Source organism: Salvia hispanica, chromosome 2 (assembly GCF_029641045.1).
Source record: "Salvia hispanica isolate PSC_SH4W2 chromosome 2, Shi_PSC_v1, whole genome shotgun sequence".
In the NCBI taxonomy this organism is placed as follows: Eukaryota; Viridiplantae; Streptophyta; class Magnoliopsida; order Lamiales; family Lamiaceae; genus Salvia; species Salvia hispanica.
In genome coordinates, this window is record NC_142693.1 from 20,886,815 (window position 1) to 20,904,886 (window position 18,072).

Genomic DNA, 18,072 nt, shown 5'->3' on the forward strand with positions numbered 1-18,072 from the left:
AATTAAAATTTTAGCAAATTTCAATTTTTTTTCTGTTCAGTCGATTCAGATATCAATATCCCAAAATTTAAGAATAAAAACTAAAAGTCCCTAAAACCCTGCACGACCAATTTGCATTTGTCTCTCACTCATGAAGCAGCATAAATTGCTATACACTAGTGTAACTGAATCGAATAATGTCAATTTTACTCGAAACATAGATAAGTCTTATAAATAAAGTTGGCAATTATTTATCTTTGTTATGAAAAAATTGAATGTAGGCTGGATTCAAGTAGAAAAGATTGTTCCTCATTATGATTCTAACATTATAGTATCAATGCTCTGATTGCATTGCAATGTTCCATGAAATAAAATATAATACTCCTATTACCCTACTACTAATTGACAACGTATGATATCATTTTTCTCTTATCCAATTGGGATACTTTTATATAAATACAAATTCTACTATTTATTTATTGTCAACCATGTACATCTGTATTTTTTTAATTATAAAGAGTTAGAACTGCCAAACGTTTGGATTGGCGTTGAATTGAAATTCAACGCACGAATATCTTATTATCACTAATATTGACAAAATAAAAAGCTTTCTACGAAGCAATGAATCAACATCTATGCTCAATTTATGACAATATTTGATTAATTTATTGACAGTAAATTCATTAATTATTAGTGTTTTTTTTAGCTTTTGTCTATAATTTTTAAAAACTTTATTATACACTAATTTTATAAATTATGGACAAATCAAATTCAATAACAATTAATGAATTTACCTCCAATTAATTAACCTTATCAGAATCTACCACCTTCAATTTCAATTCACACCCCACTAATTAAGTCCAAAAAAAGTATAATTATATTCTTTCACAACCGTTTTTTTGGCGGCAAATTTGCCAAACAACCGTTGACAAATATACAATTTATTTTCTCTTTATTTTCAAATTATATCCTCCTCTATTTTCTCATATCATTAATAAATAATTCTCCTCGTCCACAAAATCATGTTTTTTTCTACTTCAATCCGTCAACTAAATTTGGTCCCCTTCTATTTAAAATAAATTTCTATCTCTAGTGAGACAATACTCATTTTTCACCAACAATCGATACTCCAACCACTTAATTTTATCAATTTTATATTATAAAACTCGTACCGTTCAGACGACTGACAGTAGACAAAGAGAGTATTTAAACAGAAAGACGATGGTTGCAAGACTCATTTTTCGTGAAAAATAATAATTAATTTTACCAATTTTGTACTATTAAACTCGTATTTTTGTTGTCAATTATCAAGATTATTGGCAGTAGACGAAGATAGAAAGACGAAAACAAGAAGAATTTGAATTGTGGTGTGAGGACAGTATTTTTCAAGGATGCCAAACCCAACACTGAAAGTTAGAAAAAAGTAGCCAAAGAAAAAGATAAGCTTGAATTCAGTCATCACCATCCCACTAACCCACCTTCCCTCCACAAACCCTCCATAGTCTTGCTGCAAATCATCACCCAATTCAATCCCATCACTCCCACAACACTCCAAATTAGAACTCTCTTTCAAAAATCTTTTAAAAATAAGAATAAAAATCCAATCTTTACCCCCAAAACTCAATGGCCAAAGATTGTAATCCTAGTATTCCCACGTCCCATCTCCATCCCCCCTCCCTCCCTCCACCAATAATGGAGAGAATTGAAATGATGAATCCCTCAATTCTAAAGAGAGAGGCTGATTGTGGAGCTTCAGAGCTCACATGCACCACATTTTGGCTGCCTTTTTGTGAGGTTTTGTAGTTGACCCTTTTCATTCCTCTCATGCCCTAGATTGTGACTTTCTTGGTTCATCTCCTGCTTCTTGCCTTGTCAATCAATTCCATTCACCTTTAATGTGACTTATCTCCTCTAGTAGCACTTATTTATATGGATATTTAATTTCCACATTTATCTCAACTGTAATTGGCTCAAGGCCTTTCCTTCCCCTTTTGAGCTTCTCCCCCTTTCTGCTTGCTTTATGGCTCACAAGATCATGAATTATTGCCTTTTTTTCCATTCATGAATCATGTTTTCTATGAAGCTTACAATGTAGGGCACTCCCAATTCTTCAATTCCTGTCAGCTCCATTTCTATCTGTAACTGTAAGTAATCCCAACATATGCTATATTGTGTGTTTCTTGAATTTTCCCTGTTTTGATTTTGTGTTGTGTTGTGTTGTTTTGTTGCAGGCCCTCTGTTTCCAGTGATGGGAGGAAGCAAGATTTTGAATTTGACAATAATGTTTTGCTGCTTAATTGCTTCTGTCCAATCATTGAATGAAGAGGGAAACATTCTTCTTGAATTCAAGAACTCCCTCACTGATCCTTACCTCAATCTCCAAAGCTGGAATCCATTGGATTCCAACCCTTGCAAGTGGAAAGGCATAGGCTGTATCTCAAACAACACTGTTGTTGCTGTCAATCTCAGTGGCTTCAACTTATCTGGCAATCTCTCCTCCTCCATTAGCAAACTCCCACACCTAGCCATCTTCAACATCTCCAAAAACCTCATCTCTGGCCCAATCCCTTCCAATTTCAGCTCCTTCCAATCCCTCCAAGTGTTGGACCTCTGCACGAATCGCCTCCACTCCGAGTTCCCGTCTCACCTCTGCACCATCACATCCCTCACAAAGATGTACCTCTGTGAGAACTATCTCTTTGGAGGAATCCCTCATGATATTGGCAGCCTTCCCTCTCTTGAGGAGCTTGTGGTGTATAGTAACAACCTAACCGGCGAGATCCCTTCGTCGATAGGACGGTTGAAGAGGCTCAGGATCATCAGGGCTGGGAGAAATCTCCTCTCTGGCCCTCTCCCTTTTGAGATCAGTGAATGTGAGGGGTTAACTATGTTAGGATTAGCTGAGAATAAGCTAGAAGGCCCTTTCCCTTCTCAGCTTCAAAGCCTCAAGTCTTTAACCACTGTGATTCTTTGGAACAATCTGTTTAGTGGTGAGATCCCTCCTGACATAGGTAACTTCACTAGCTTGGAGCTGTTGGCGATGAACGGGAACCAGTTGTCGGGAGCTCTCCCACGAGAGATCGGGAAGCTGCCCGTGTTAAAAAGGTTGTACCTTTACACAAATCAGCTGAATGGGAGCATCCCAGTTGAGCTAACCAACTGTTCAAATGCAGTTGAGATTGATCTCTCTGAGAATAAACTGACCGGGGTAATCCCGAGAGAGTTTTCTCGGGTGTCCCGGCTTGAGCTCCTTTACCTCTTTGAGAATCATCTTGTGGGAGAGATTCCCATTGAGTTAGGGGACTTGCACCAGCTGAAGAAGCTGGATCTGTCCATAAACAACTTAACTGGTTCGATCCCGTTAGCGTTTCAAAGCCTCGTTTTCTTGAAAGACATTCAGCTCTTCAACAATCACCTCAGTGGTGTAATCCCTCCACTTCTTGGATACAAATCCAACATCTCAATCATTAACCTCTCCAAAAATAACCTCATAGGCAGCATTCCTCCGCATATATGTCGATATCAGAAGCTGAATTTTCTCAGCCTCGGATCAAACCGGTTGTCGGGAAACATTCCCCATGGCCTCAAAACATGTAAATCACTTGATCAGCTTATGTTAGGTGACAACTTACTCACTGGAAGCCTCTCTGTTGAGTATACCAAGCTTCAGAACCTCTCAGCGCTCGAGCTTCAACAAAATCGATTCTCAGGGCTTATCCCTCCGGAAATTGGGAACTTTACAAGCATAGAGAGGCTCCTGCTGTCACACAACCATTTCATTGGCCACATTCCTCCAGAGATAGGGAATCTTGTGAAGCTCGCTGCGTTCAACGTCTCGTTCAACCAGTTGATTGGTAGCATCCCGGAAGAGTTGGGGAATTGTGTAAAGCTAGAGAGGCTTGATCTTAGCAGCAACTCGTTCACTGGCCCCGTTCCTGACAAACTCGGCTCGCTAGTGAAGCTCGAATTGCTCAAGCTATCCGATAACAGATTGACAGGCTCGATTCCCGGGAGCGTAGGTGGTTTAGTGAGGCTAACTGAGCTGCAAATGGGAGGAAACTTGTTCTCAGGGAGCATTCCTGTTGAGCTAAGCCAACTTACAGCTCTTCAGATTGCTCTCAACATGAGCCACAACAATCTCAGTGGCTCGATCCCGAGCAGCCTCGGGAGCCTGCAGATGCTTGAGATTCTCTGCCTGAACGACAACGAGCTCAGTGGCGAAATCCCTACCTCGATAGGGGGGCTGAGGAGCCTCAACCAATGCAACCTCTCTAACAACCGTCTATCCGGAGTGGTTCCTAACACACCGACTTTCCAGAAGATGGATGCGAGTAATTTCGTTGGAAACAACGGTTTATGCGTGGTCGGCCAGAGCCAATGCCATTCGGATCAAACACCATCTCCCCCAAACCGGAGCTGGTTCAAGGATGGCTCAGCGAAAGAGCGAATAATCAGCATTGTTTCCTTTTGCATCGGTATTGTCTCCTTAGTTTTCATCGTTGTCGTTTGCTGGATCATGAGGCGCCCGGGGCCCTCCTTCGCCTCACTCGATGACCAAATCAGGGAGGATGAGTTAGACGGCTATTACTTCCCCAAGCAGGGCTTCAACTACCAGGACCTAGTCGAAGCCACGGGGAATTTCTCCGAAGCAGCTGTCGTTGGGAAAGGCGCCTGTGGCGTGGTCTACAAGGCCGTCATGGCGGATGGCGAGACCATCGCGGTTAAGAAGCTGAAGTCGCGCGGGGAAGGAGGCGACAGCAGCTTCCGAGCCGAGATATCGACTCTAGGGACGATTAGGCACAAGAACATCGTAAAACTGTACGGCTTCTGTTACCATCAGGACAGCAACCTCATCTTGTACCACTACATGCCCAACGGGAGCCTTGGCGAGATACTACACGGAGACGAGACAGCGACGATGCTGGACTGGGACGCACGCTACAGAATTGCTCTCGGTGCTGCTGAGGGACTCTGCTATCTGCACTACGACTGCAAGCCTCAGATCATACACCGAGATATCAAGTCGAACAACATCTTGCTCGATGAGTATTTCGAGGCGCACGTAGGCGATTTCGGCTTGGCTAAGCTGATGGAGTTTTCCTACTCTAAATCAATGTCTGCTGTTGCTGGATCATATGGATACATTGCTCCTGGTAAAATACTTTTTTTGTCACACATTATAATATTTATCAGAACTTTTCTTAAAGTCAAAACGTATCAGTTCTGCAATTATATTAATATCAGCTGACATCACAGAATATATTAGTTCACTAATCTATGAATATCAGTATCTATGTTTTGTGATGCCAACTGATTTCACGAGAACCGCTCGTTTAACGTGTTTAAACACTGTCTCAGAATACGCGTACACAATGAAGGTGACCGAGAAGTGTGACATCTACAGTTTTGGAGTGGTTCTATTAGAGCTAGTGACGGGGAGGTCACCGGTGCAGCCACTGGAGCAGGGCGGGGACCTGGTGACGTGGGTGAGGAGGTCGATGCACAAGCTGGACACGGCGTCTGAGATCTTCGATCGGCGTATTGATCTAGGTGCTAAGAGGACGACTAATGAGATGTTCTTGGTTCTCAAGATCGCGTTGTTCTGCACCAGCACGTCGCCTCTGAATAGGCCGAATATGAGGGAGGTGATCGCCATGCTCGTTGATGCGAGGGATGGAGCCGCAGATTCGGTCGCGTCTCCAACATCAGAAACTCCTCTGGATGGAGAGGATTATTGTTGAGGTAGCTTTCTTTAGCAATGTGTATGATTTTTAGTTATTGAGTTTTATTTAACTTTATATAGGAAGAAGATGGGAATGTAGGAGGATGCAACCACTCTGATGTTGAATTGTAAAGGTGGATTACTAGCTAGAATCGATTCATTGCTAATAATAATTTGAGCCATTAGTTTCTGATTTGATTTATATTAACAACAACATAGGTTTATGTGCTATTGGTGTTTCTAATTTGTTACAAGCATAGAGATTATTAGTATCATTACGCAGCTAATGTAATTATTTAACCCTACTAATTCTCCTTTTTATCTCTTAATTAACTCCTAATTAATACTCCCTCCGTTCCTATGTAATAGATGCGTCTTTTTTAGCACGGGATTTAAGAAAAGTTATTTTAAGTTATTTAAGTAAATGAATAATAAAGTAGAAAAGGAAGAGAGAATAAAGTAAGAGAGAAGAAAAGTTGTTGCTTTTTGCCTAAAAAGGAAATGATTCAGCTACAGTGGGACAACCCAAAAAGGAATACGACTCAGCTACAGAGGGACGAAGGGAGTACTTCATCTGTCCCGCGATAAGTGAGTATTTTGCCAAAAAGGGAAATAATTCATTTTAGATGGGATGAAAATATGACTCGCTTATGGTTGGTGGGACGAATAGAGTATTAATATTAACATACTATACTAATTATTGTGGATGTTTGCGTAGAAGTTTGTCAATTAAACACATTTGTGGTTACTCAAACCCATAACCTATTAATTACTACCAACTAAGTTGCACTTCATTGAGCTCGTAAATAGACTTGATAATATACATATGAACTAAGCTCTCGAACTAAGAAGTTTTTATGAATTATTCATATGATTACGGTAACTCAAACCCTCAACCTATTAATTATCAAATGAGCCGCAATTCAATGAACTCGTAAATAGACTTGATAATAAACATTTTTTTTTCTTTTATTTCTTACAGACTAACATATCTTTTTTAAAGCCCCCTTTTTTTTACGCTTGAACCGTGTTGACTCAAATCCTCAATCTATTGCAGGAAAGAGTAACATAATTTCAAGTTTTCAACCAAATCAAAACAAACGAAAAACAAAAGTTGTTAAAACTAGTTATCAAAATTCAATCTCATTATTTTCATTTTGAAATAAAAACCAGCCTTGCGCCTTGGTACCGCCGGCTTAACACTTCTCTCTCTTCCTAAAATTTCATCCAAAAATAGTGTCCGGTGAAATGATAGAAAGAGAGTGTACACAAGAACAACACAAAGAAAATGGGACAAGAGAAGCAACCACTTCGGCTACTCCGTCCCGGGTGCAGGTGTGGGCTCGGATTTCCTTCTCTTGGGCTCGTTCTCGACCAGCTGCAATGAAAAATTCAGGTCCTGATCACAAGCGTTTCTCAAGAGAGACAAATTCCCGGATCCCACTCTATCTTGTTGATCGTCATGATGCACAGCGGGCTTCCCGTCATAGCTGGGTATGAACTGATGCTCGAAACTCGGACATGTGCTCACCCCATCTTCCAGATCAAAAACACTGCCTTCTTTGGGAGACGAATTTATATCTGGCCCGACTGCACCGTCTTCCAAGGGGATGTGTTGGATGTGGAGACCCAGAGGTTCGGATTTGTCCTTGGGAAGAAGCATTACGTCAGGAGGCGATGAGTCCCCTGCAGTCGATCCAACCACTGTCATCGAAGCAGCTCTCTGTTCTTGAACTGCAACTATAGAGATACAAAGACAAATTATTCAATATTCTCAACATTTAACAGTTGAATCATTGAAATGAGAAATATTCTCAAACATAATATACCAACCTCTTAGTGCTTCATCTGCAGTGATCAGATCAAGTTCGAGGAAATTGAGAAGGCGCCCAAGATCAACGCCACTAGTCCAGTTTTCCGGGGGTTGGCCAACTTTCAGCTTAAGACGGCCCCTATTGGCAGTCCCGCCCCAGATTATCCCAATCGGTCGTGCCTTCTCGCCATTTTCACCCTTCATTACGATGAGACTTCCACTGTCCCCTTCAAGATCAAATGTTTGTTGGTTCTCACCAACAACTAGAAAATCAGTCAGAAAACATATCCCTTTTTCATCATTATACTCAAGAGCATATGCCAATACAGTTCCGGTAGTCAAACCAGAACTTCTTCCAACCTTCATCACTTGCTTTCCCACAAGACTATCGATCGGAGATTGTAAGTCAATGGTTTTGACATTTCCAATCTCTCCTATTCCTTTCACAAATGTAGTTACAGCACTCATGTCAAAATCATCTGTGAACGGTATAAAGGCACCATCTGCTCTTACATATGTCTCTGCATAAATTGAGAATTGCATCATTCAGTTAAATCAGAGCAAACCACTTTTTGTAATTAATCATATAGCATATCTATTCTTCCAACTGAATGGGATCTGATCACGCGAATAAATACAAAATAATTAACCTGGATTAATGCCAGCAAATATCCCAAACCATAAGTCATCTCTGATGAATGAAGTTGCTCTCTCAACTGCACCAAGATAAACCCCAGGTCCTAGTGTTGGTGGTAAGGGATGAAACATCTTCTGATTTGGGTAGTCTAGATCAACTGCAACATGGCGATTTGTGAGAAAACCAACTTGTCTACTGCCGGTTTGACTCCTCACAATAGCACCTAAGGTTCCATATGTCTCCTGGTTCGCAACCTGACAATTGATACAGCATTAATGGAAAGAGTTAACATGAAAGATCAGTTTAACACTGTCCAAAACTTGGCTTAGAAATAGAAAAGATGTAGACATATAAAGATGCTAAAGTGAAAGATGGCCACACAGAAAGTTTCCAACCACGATTAAGATTTTATCAACATTAGGTGCACAAAATCGTTCACAGCCACAACCAAATCGTGCAGCCACAAGTTTCCAACGAGAAATTTTCGTGTTGGTGGAACTCCGAAGTATGTTCCTTCATCCTTGATATCCAAACTCAATGCTCCCCACCCCACCTATCCACCCCCTTTCCTGTGAGTTTTAACTCATTCTTAAATTTGAAAGATAAAGTTTAATTTTTTTTTGATTGATTTCAACAGGTTCAAACTCATAAATGCATAAGAAGCACCTCCATATGCTTCTCGACAGAAACCATGAATTATCGAAAGCCAATATCCATAATGAAATTTGGCATGCTTCTGCTATAGAGGTTTCCCTTTATTTTAAGAAAAAAGAGGGAGGGACAGATATAGAAAGTTGCCATTTTAACACTAGAATATAGCATCTTCCTAGTGAGGTAATGTCAAGTGGAAGAGAGTGCGTGTACCTGAGAGCCAGAACCAATACAGGGATCACTCCCACGCAGATCATCAACAATCTCAGTATATAATTGTTCTTTAGGTGTAGGCTCTGGCGCACCAAAATAAGAAAATTCCAGCACATCCACATCACACCAGATGCCCCCTGGTCCCTGAAGAGAGAAAAATAAATCATTTAAATATCAAGAATTTGAGTTTAACACTCAGAAAGTAACTTTTCACCATCCATCCCACCCGACCCCGCCTCCAAGAATTAGATATAACATTTTCAATAAATTGAAGGTTCGGAGCGAAAACGATAAGCATTGTCTTTTACCTCCAAAGCAGTTGGCAAACACTGGAGTGGGGTAAGCCATTGCTTGTGAACTTTCCTTGATACAAAGACTAGTATTGCAGGTATGTTTGTCAAAACACCACGTCGAATCCGGAAGCCGACTGCTGTGCCAAGACTATAGCAACGCAGGATTTTACTGTGAAAAGCCCTAATTGTCATGAGCTCCAGTAAGGTATTTGCTCGCTGACCTTCCGGCAATGGTCCAACACTTTCAGGTAAGACTGTTTTCTGTAGGTTAGCAAAATAGTTTGCCCTCTCTTCAGCATCATCTTTTATACGACAAGGCCACGAAAAGTATGCGGCACTACTCTCACAATGTTGCCCCCCTGTTCCATGAGGCTGAAGCGATGTCGGGCTTAGTGAAGTGCGGAAGGAGTGATTGCAACCGTACTTCTCAAGATCCAAGGACGATTCCTCTGACGGTGTAGAGCCTGAGCCTCGGGCTCTAGAATTTGACCTTCCTTGGTCCATCTATAGGTATACTACTGAGAGATGATTCAATTTTATGAAATCAGAAGGCCAATCCAAGGACAACTGTGCTCGTTATAGCAAACCGTAATAGTTGATTTCCTTGGTCGTCAATTCACCTGAAATATTTATCAGACAAAAAAAGCAATAAAATTAAACCACAAGTAGCTGCAAAGCGAATTATCTAACTGATAATATCCAAAACGGAAGCTCTAGCATTACAAGTAAGTAAAAACAATGATTTAACCATATTCATTAGGTTGTATTTCTATATATGCAATTACGTATACAAAAGTGTATAATATGGTTACTATACGTTATAAATCAAGGAACAAAACACAGAAATTAACATAAACTTCTATACAAATGCTCGCAAATCAATACACACAATTTCGATATCCTTCAAATAACGTGATTAGTAAGATTCATTATCTTCTCAAATCTCTCTCAACCGTTGAAAATCCTTGATCAAATACTTGATTTGCACCTTATTCCTGAATAGTGCGGCCAGCCTGAATAAATTCCTTTCCATGTACAGTCCAATTCATTGATTTTCACTAGGAATCCACCATAGCTTCTAAACACACACACAAATAGGAGTTTGTTGAGGTTATGGAGCCCTACATAGAAAGGAACTCGATCGATTGCTAACAAACACACTGAATTTATGTAATGAACTTGAACGAATTTTACAGGCTTGATTCGCTGACTAACAACGCTGAAACAGCCTAGAATAGCAACAGTAGTGAAAAGAAGGAAAAAGAGAGTGTTTCAACCGTAGTAGTAGCGATTGCGGAGCGGCGTCAAAAGGTCGTGGAAATTTTCAGCTCAGCTCATCTCGCCGAAACGATAGCCGGCGTATGGTGGCAAGAGCAGATGAGCTAACAGTAGAGGTTGGAGACTTGGAGAGTGATGACTTTGGGAAAGTGACATGAATGCAATGTTTTGCTGTTAATTACGAATTTAGGACTGTGGGTCAAATATGTTAATTCCATAAATTCTAGGGGTTCAACTCAGAATATAAACATTTGCGCACTTGATCATCAGTTGAATATCTGACTTTAGTGTTTCATTGTTTTTTTCACTTTTAACTTTTAAGGCTTTTATCTAATCTCAATGTAATTACACTTGGTTCTAACTTCTATCCAAGTGGAGTACATAATTATTTTAAATATTTAATCTCATTGTACTAAACTGATAGGGTGTTTTATTCCATAACCAGGCATACCAATTTTTGAGTTTATTTTTTTTGTAAATTCAAACCAGTATCACTTATTAAAATAAAAAAAATATTATTAGTGTTTGGAATACTGGCGTTGCATGAATGTTGATGCAGAGGAGGTATATAGTCTACTCCAATCAAATGCTTTGAAATTATGAAACATAATGAATTACTAAATTTTATAAAATAAATAAAAACACTAAACTTAACAAACACTTGGAATATAAGTCCACTTCATTCTATGTCCACAATTACAAGGGAAGAAAAAGTTCAGCTAGGTTTATGAATTGATTTAGTGGTAGAGTGATTAATATGAAAAAGAGTCTCGGGCATTGGATATCAATAAGAATGACATAAACTGTGAAGAACAACTTAGTTCGTTCAAACGCTTATCCTTCAACTAATAGGTTTGATATCAAAATTGTGATTTGTCAAAGAATAAAAACCCAGCAGCAAACTCTGAATCCGGCCTTTTCAGCTGCGTATCAGAAAATGTGAATGTTTTGGGACGCGAAGCGTTCTTTGATCTTTTCCCTCCATGTTCCATGTTCGAATAAAATTTGAAGTTGAAGGGCTTGATTTCCGAGATTCTCTTGCTCTTTTAACATCTTTATTGCTGATTCCGAGCAGAACACAACCCGTATTTCCTCAAGTGTGGGTATCTCTCCAATACTGCAAGGAATTTCATCCAATTTATGCACAGCCCAAAGCCAAAGCGTCTCAAGCACCGGAAAACTGGACTTGTCTGCAATCCAGTTAGTCAGCTCAAAACAATTCAAAAACACAAGATGTTTCAAGCTACGAAATTCCTCCTTAACAAGATTCCATTCTGTTCCAAATGCGAGGTCTTCCAATTGAAGAAGTTGAAGATGAGGCAACAACGAAAGAATTGCCATATTACTCGATGCAATCTTGCAATTGCCTAAAACAAGCTCAGTGAGTGAATTCGGCAGTTTAAGGTTATCAAAAGGATCACCTACATATACCTTTCCCAACAAATGGAACCGTAGAGATTCAAGCTTGTTTAAGCGGCCAACATTCTCCAGATGAAACTTGCCCCAACTTAACCCAACTTGTTCATTGAAGCTGTATACAATTCCCATTTCCCGAATATTGGGTATTCTTGCACACACCTCTTCTGTGAAAATGAAATTCTTTACCCTCTTGAGTGTTTGTAAGTTGTGTAATACAAAGATGTCACCACAAGGAGGATGACTAAGATTCATTAAGGGAATCTCAATATGCCTAAGTTGCCACATCTTCCAAATCTCGGATGATTCAATTTCTGTCAGCCACTTTTCTACGATCAAAGTTTGCAGACTCCAACACAATGATATCGACCGAGGAATTGATAAAGAAATTGGCATACCACATGTAAAATATTTCAGGGATATGTAGCGCATGTTACCTTGCTGAAAAGAAGGGAGTACGCAACTATCGTGATCATCAACCAACACTCGTGACAATCTAGACTTGAGTGGCGCTTCTCTTTGACGATAAAAACCTCTCGTTCTTTCCTCATATATGAAGTGCTGACGCCTTCCAACTCCACTATGTCTCGTTGGAACCAATAAAAGTTTTCTTTCTCTGCTGTCCTTATGCACAACTCTCTTACAAGATCATGAAGGAAACATCTTGCAATTTTCTTGTTCTTTTCCAAATCACCAACTAAAAGGAGATTTCTATCAATAAGGTCCTTTATATAACCCTCTGCAACTTGTTCCAAACTTTGGTTTCTAGTTGGTTTTATGAATCCCTCTGCAACCCATAATCTGATAAGATTGGACACATTTATTGAATGGTCTTCTGGAAATAATCGCAAGTAAAGAAAACATGATCTTAACCGAACGGGCAAATGCGTGTAACTCATGTATAATATGCTAGAGGGTTTGTTGCCCTCACCTGAATATTCCATAACCAAGCTCTTATCTTTCGCAATTTTCTCCCAATACTCTTGCGTCATGGGTGACTTTCCAAGAAGTCCCCAAATCACACAGATTGCTAGTGGAAGTCCTCTGCATTTCCTGACAATCTCCTTCGCCATTTTTTCTAGTTCTGGAGGGCAATCTGGCTGTGCAAATGTCACGTCACAGAAAAGCTTCCAACTATTTACATAGCCAAGAAACTCCACAACAAGCGAAGATGAGCCAAAGTAATCAACCAGTTCTTGTTGCCTGGTCGTTACAACAATTCGGCTTCCATTATCATTTCGGGGGAAGAAAAACTGTATCTTTTCCCAGGCCTCAACACTCCACACATCATCCAATATGATCAAATACCTCTGACCAAATAAACTTTTATGCAACTCTTCACCTAGCTGATCATCGGTTTTATTGTCAAACAATCCCCCTAGGCAAGAAAGTGCCTGTGAAAGCATATCACTTACATTATATTCTTGAGACACATTAACCCAACCACGAACATCAAAATGATGCCCCACAATTGAATGTACATAGAGATCTCTGGCAAGAGTGGTCTTACCAATGCCTCCCATTCCAACAATTGGGAATATTCGCCAACAATCATCTCCGATGAGCTCATCCAAAAGCTGCACTACATAGCGATCAAATCCCAGTATGGTAGTCTTCTTAGTGACACGAGGAGCTGTGATGACGACGACGTCGACAACGATGATGGATGAGGCATGAAATTTATGAATCCAGTTTCATCTTTAAACTTGATAGCCTCATCCTTGATGGAGGTAATGTCTTGTATTATTCTCTGCAGATGGAGCAACATCGTTAGGCTTTTTGTTGTAGATTCACCACGAATTCGATCAGCAGCTTCAACTTCAATCGTGTATTCAGCTTCATGAGCTGCATCCTCGATTCTCCTCATCAAATCTTCTGCTTCTGGAAAATTTTCCACAAAATCTACAAGGAAATCAACCAATTCCCGAAGAGATTGAAACTGGTAGTTGTCGAAATAAGTCATAAGGCGAGGATGAGACTTGATCTGATCCATAGTATTCAACAGTGACACTAGAGATGCATGAGCCGTCGCCGCCATCTCTAAACTCCAAATATCTTCTTTTCAAGAACAAATTGCCTTGACTCTGGTTCAGTATGTGGTCTAAGGTTTTTGTGAACCTATCTTTTCTTTTCTGGTTTCCTTTTCCTGTTTGTTTTGGCAAAATCAAAGGATCAATGAGGAGTGGAGGAGAACTCAATGATGAGCAATGCAGAGAAAACAAAAATACAGTAAATCCAATTAAAGCAGCGATGAATCCAATGAGGAATTATAACTGGCATATCTACACTGTATTCATTCTTTTTCTTATTTATTTTATTGAACCAATATAAATGGAGTAGTTATGTAGGTCCATCCTACATATGCTTTGGCCAATCAACTAGTATCTAATTAGCCAAATAATTAGCTATATTTTTAGTGGGACAATAGTGAGTAAAGAAATAAAATTGATGGGTAAAAGCTTCCGTCCAAGGCTCCAACCAATAGGTCGACGGATGGCTCCATGCCTCTCAACTTCCCCTAGACGCTACATTCCCGTCGATGTGGATAGTAACGCAACTCTAAACAAGACTAACTTATGCAAACGAAAGTTTTTCTTTTCTTGTCATTCATCTTGACAAAAAATAGGTACATACCAGTAGCAAGAGCAGCAACGAATGGCTATGAATTATCCCAGAAACAGGCTTTGTGCAGTATAGGTCGGGCTCTACACACATAGATTCTTGCCCGTCCATCATCCTCAAATCTTCGACTCCATTCTCAACACCTCGACTCATCAATTCACTCAACTTGGGGATCTCTGAAAGCCAAGTGTCAACAATTAGCTTTATCATACATAGTAGAACAAATACAAAATTCAAGCAGAAATTACCAAGTCCTAATGAAATGAAAAAATGCCTTATGAGAACTTCGACAATCAAATGCACCACTTAAACGATTTCAAACAAGAATCGTTTAAAGAATAACGACATTCCATCTAATATTTGCAAACACTCAATTGCAAATAAATGCTGAAAATGTGAAAATATAGCAGCAATGAAGCAACCAAACACCTACAAAGACGCAACTTAGTCGTAAGACGTTTCCCTCCAACTAAGAGATCGAAGAACTGAGTCATCTTGAGTGCGTGAGCAAATTGTAACTCAATGAATGATAAAAACCCTGCATACAAACTATCATTAGCCCCACACAATATGTAATCAAAACTCATTTTTTAACTATCAAATTCATGAAGATGCTTAGAAGGGACAGAGTGTAGAAATTCACATACTTCAAAAAAAAAAAAAAAACACATCTTTATAACTCAATTTGAAGTTGGGACGTATTACCTTCGATGAAATGTGAAGATTTTGGGATGTGAAGCGTTGTTTGACCTTTTCCATCCACATCGGATCTCCTTTGAATTCAATTCCAAGATGAAGGACTTGATTTCCAAGATTCTCTTGTTCCTCTAGTATCTCCATTGCTGACATGCTCGCTGATTTCGTACAGTAACGAACACATATTCTTTCGAGTGTGGGTATTTCTCCAATATCCCAAGGAACCTTATCCAGTTTATCTAAATTCCAAAGATCGAGCGTCTCCAGCACTGGAAAATTGGACTTTTCCGCAATCCAATGAAACATATCATCACAGTTAAAAATGATAAGATGTTTCAAGCTACGAAATTCCTCATTAACAAAATTCCACTCTGCCCCTACAACTGCACGTTGTTCCAATCGAAGAAGTTGAAGATGAGGCAACAATGCAATAATTTCCATATCACTCCACACCATATAACAATTGTTTAAAATGAGCTTCGTGAGTGAGTTGGGCAATTTAAGCTTCTCAAAGCGATCGCTTACGTATCCCCCTCCAAGGAAAGAGTATTGTAGTGATTCAAGCTTGTTTAAGCGGCCAAAATTTTGCAGATGGAACTTGTCCCTTCTTACCCCAGCTTGTTTATCGAAGCCATATACAATTCCCAATTCCCTAATGTTTGGTATTCTCGCACACACCTCCTCTGTGAAAATGAGATCCTTTACCAACTTGAGTGTTTGTAAGTTGTGCAAAACAAAGACGTCACCGGGGGTAGGATTCTCTACTACCATTAAGCTGATCTCGATATGCCTAAGTTGTGGCATCTTCCAAATATCGGATGGTACAACTACTCGCGTCCATTGTTCCAGAATCAAACTTTGCAAACTCCAACATAGTGATATTGACCAAGGAATAGGTATACCAAATGTATAAGATTTTAGGGATATGTAGCGCACGTTAACTTGCTGAAAAGAAGGGTCTAGGCGACTCTCATGATCAGCAACCAACACTCTCAACAATCTAGATTTAAGTGGTGCTTCTCCTTCCTCCCTACTCAATATTAGAGGTCTCATAACTGATGGCTTTTCTAAACTAGTCCAAGATTCTCGACAGTAAAAACCTCTCGTTCTTTCATCAGATATGAAGTGACGCCACCCAGCTATGTCCCTTTGGTCATAATAGAAGTTTTCTTTCTCTGCTATCCATATGCATAGCTCTCTTATTAGATCATGAAGGCAACAATATGAAACTTTCTTGTTTATTTCCAATTCAGTAACTATTAGAAGATTCCTATCAATAAGCTCCTTTATGTAAGCCTCAGCAATCTGTTCCAAACTTAGGCTTTTAATTGGTTTTATGAATCCCTCCGCAACCCATAATTTGATAAGATTAGGCACATCTATTTCATGGTCTTCGGGAAATAGTCCCAAGTAAAGAAAACATGATCTTAACCAAACAGGCAAATGCTTGTAACTCGTGTATAATATGCTGGAGGGTTTGCTGCCATCACCTGAATATTCCATAACCAAGCTCTTGTCTTTTGCGATTTTTTCCCAATACTCTTGCGTCCTCGGTGACTTTCCAAGAAGCCCTCCAATCACCCTGATTGCAAGTGGAAGTCCTTTGCATTTCGTGACAATCTCCTCCATGATTTTTTCTAGCCGAGGAGGGCAACCTTGTCCTGCAAATGCCACGTCACATAAAAGCTTCCAACTATTTTCATCATCAAGAAAACCCACCGCAACTGAAGAGCAGCCAAAGTAATTAACCAGTTCTTGTTGCCTGGTCGTTACAACAATTCTGCTTCCATTATCATTTTGGGGGAAGAAGAACTGTATCTTTTCCCACGCCTCAACACTCCACACATCATCCAATATTACCAGATACCGTCTGCCTGATAATGTTTTATACAACTCTTCACCTAGTTGATCATCAGGTTTATTCTTGGGCGATCGACCTAGGCAAGAAAGTGCTTGTGAAAGCATATCACTTGTATTATATTCTTGAGACACGACAACCCAAGCACGAACATCAAAATGATGCACCATAATTGAATGTTCATAAACATTTCTCGCAAGAGTGGTCTTACCAATGCCTCCCATTCCAACGATTGGGAGTATTCGCCGACAACAATCATATCCGGTGAGCTCATCCAAAAGCTGCGCCACATAGCGATCAAATCCCAGCATGTTAGTCTTCTTAGTGACACGAGGAGCTGATGATGACGATGACAATGATGATGAAGGAGGCATCGAATTTATGAATCCAGTTTCCTCTTTAAACTTGATAACCTCATCCTTGATAGAGCTAATGTTTTGTATTATTCTCTGCAGATGGAGCAACATTGTTAGACTTTTTGTAGTAGACTCACCACGAATTCGATCAGCAGCTTCGACTTCAATTATGTCTTCAGCCTCATGAGCTGCATCCCCAATTCGCCTCATCATATCTTCTACTTCAGAAAAATTCTCCACAAAATCAACAAGGAAATACACCACCTCCCGAAGAGATTGAAACTGATAGTTGTCGAAATAGATGGAAAGGCGGGGATGAGTCTGGATCTGATCCATAGTATTCAACAGCGACACTAGAGATGCATGAGCCGTTGCTGCCATCTTTAAACTCTATTTATCTTCTTTTTCAGGCAAGTTTGAGAAAGATGGGCTGCAGCAGGTGTAGTACGAATAAATTTCTTCTACTCTGCTTCAATATGTGGTCAAAGGCATGTATGAGCAAGGAGTAATAGTATCTTTTTTCTTGATTGCTTTCCTT

The 18,072-nt window shown here is 39.8% G+C and overlaps 3 protein-coding genes and 1 pseudogene across 7 annotated transcripts; 1 reads left to right on the plus strand and 3 right to left on the minus strand.

The window, feature by feature from the left end:
• The first annotated feature begins 1,382 nt into the window (after nt 1-1,382).
• On the plus strand, nt 1,383-5,896 carry LOC125201268 (Leucine-rich receptor-like protein kinase family protein). The gene is made up of 4 exons (XM_048099308.2): nt 1,383-2,123; nt 2,211-5,132; nt 5,338-5,721; nt 5,783-5,896. Exons 2-3 carry the CDS (start codon nt 2,228-2,230, stop codon nt 5,718-5,720), a joined length of 3,288 nt encoding a protein of 1,095 aa, XP_047955265.1. The 5' UTR covers nt 1,383-2,123; nt 2,211-2,227; the 3' UTR covers nt 5,721; nt 5,783-5,896.
• Nucleotides 5,897-6,807: 911 nt separating this feature from the next.
• LOC125201495 (protein NARROW LEAF 1-like) lies at nt 6,808-10,743 on the minus strand. 2 transcript variants are annotated; one of them, XM_048099638.2, is made up of 6 exons: nt 10,586-10,743; nt 9,324-9,928; nt 9,016-9,159; nt 8,165-8,405; nt 7,535-8,035; nt 6,808-7,441 (listed from the first exon to the last, which is right to left on the minus strand). In XM_048099638.2, exons 2-6 carry the CDS (start codon nt 9,810-9,812, stop codon nt 7,017-7,019), a joined length of 1,800 nt encoding a protein of 599 aa, XP_047955595.1. In that variant the 5' UTR covers nt 9,813-9,928; nt 10,586-10,743; the 3' UTR covers nt 6,808-7,016. The 2 variants fall into 2 exon arrangements, with proteins under 2 accessions (XP_047955595.1, XP_088922003.1); XM_089065877.1 differs by lacking the exon at nt 10,586-10,743 and adding an exon at nt 10,297-10,545.
• Nucleotides 10,744-11,236: 493 nt separating this feature from the next.
• LOC125189020 (putative late blight resistance protein homolog R1B-16) lies at nt 11,237-15,054 on the minus strand (annotated as a pseudogene). Its single transcript, XR_016135485.1, has 2 exons — nt 14,637-15,054; nt 11,237-14,148 (listed from the first exon to the last, which is right to left on the minus strand). The product of XR_016135485.1 is annotated as a putative late blight resistance protein homolog R1B-16 (transcript).
• On the minus strand, nt 14,674-17,919 carry LOC125222348 (putative late blight resistance protein homolog R1B-16). 3 transcript variants are annotated; one of them, XM_089064603.1, is made up of 3 exons: nt 17,390-17,919; nt 15,330-17,257; nt 15,058-15,162 (listed from the first exon to the last, which is right to left on the minus strand). In XM_089064603.1, exons 1-3 carry the CDS (start codon nt 17,913-17,915, stop codon nt 15,115-15,117), a joined length of 2,502 nt encoding a protein of 833 aa, XP_088920729.1. In that variant the 5' UTR covers nt 17,916-17,919; the 3' UTR covers nt 15,058-15,114. The 3 variants fall into 3 exon arrangements, with proteins under 3 accessions (XP_047980906.2, XP_088920729.1, XP_088920728.1); XM_048124949.2 differs by lacking the exon at nt 15,058-15,162 and adding an exon at nt 14,674-14,800 and having other exon boundaries at nt 15,330-17,919; XM_089064602.1 differs by having other exon boundaries at nt 15,330-17,919.
• Between the last annotated feature and the right edge of the window lie 153 nt (nt 17,920-18,072).

What these genes read in the sequence shown, in the direction of transcription:
- LOC125201268 (XM_048099308.2), top strand. Translation starts at nt 2,228, where the DNA reads ATGGGAGGAAGCAAGATTTTGAATTTGACAATAATGTTTTGCTGCTTA. An exon ending in ATATGGATACATTGCTCCTG is followed by an intron (nt 5,133 to 5,337) that starts GTAAAATACTTT and finishes ACACTGTCTCAG; the next exon opens with AATACGCGTACACAATGAAG.
- LOC125222348 (XM_089064602.1), bottom strand. Translation starts at nt 17,915, where the DNA reads ATGGCAGCAACGGCTCATGCATCTCTAGTGTCGCTGTTGAATACTATG. An exon ending in ATCTTCACATTTCATCGAAG is followed by an intron (nt 15,163 to 15,329) that starts GTAATACGTCCC and finishes GTTTGTATGCAG; the next exon opens with GGTTTTTATCATTCATTGAG.
- LOC125201495 (XM_048099638.2), bottom strand. Translation starts at nt 9,812, where the DNA reads ATGGACCAAGGAAGGTCAAATTCTAGAGCCCGAGGCTCAGGCTCTACA. An exon ending in ATTTGCTGGCATTAATCCAG is followed by an intron (nt 8,036 to 8,164) that starts GTTAATTATTTT and finishes CAATTTATGCAG; the next exon opens with AGACATATGTAAGAGCAGAT. An exon ending in TGCAGATGAAGCACTAAGAG is followed by an intron (nt 7,442 to 7,534) that starts GTTGGTATATTA and finishes GTATCTCTATAG; the next exon opens with TTGCAGTTCAAGAACAGAGA.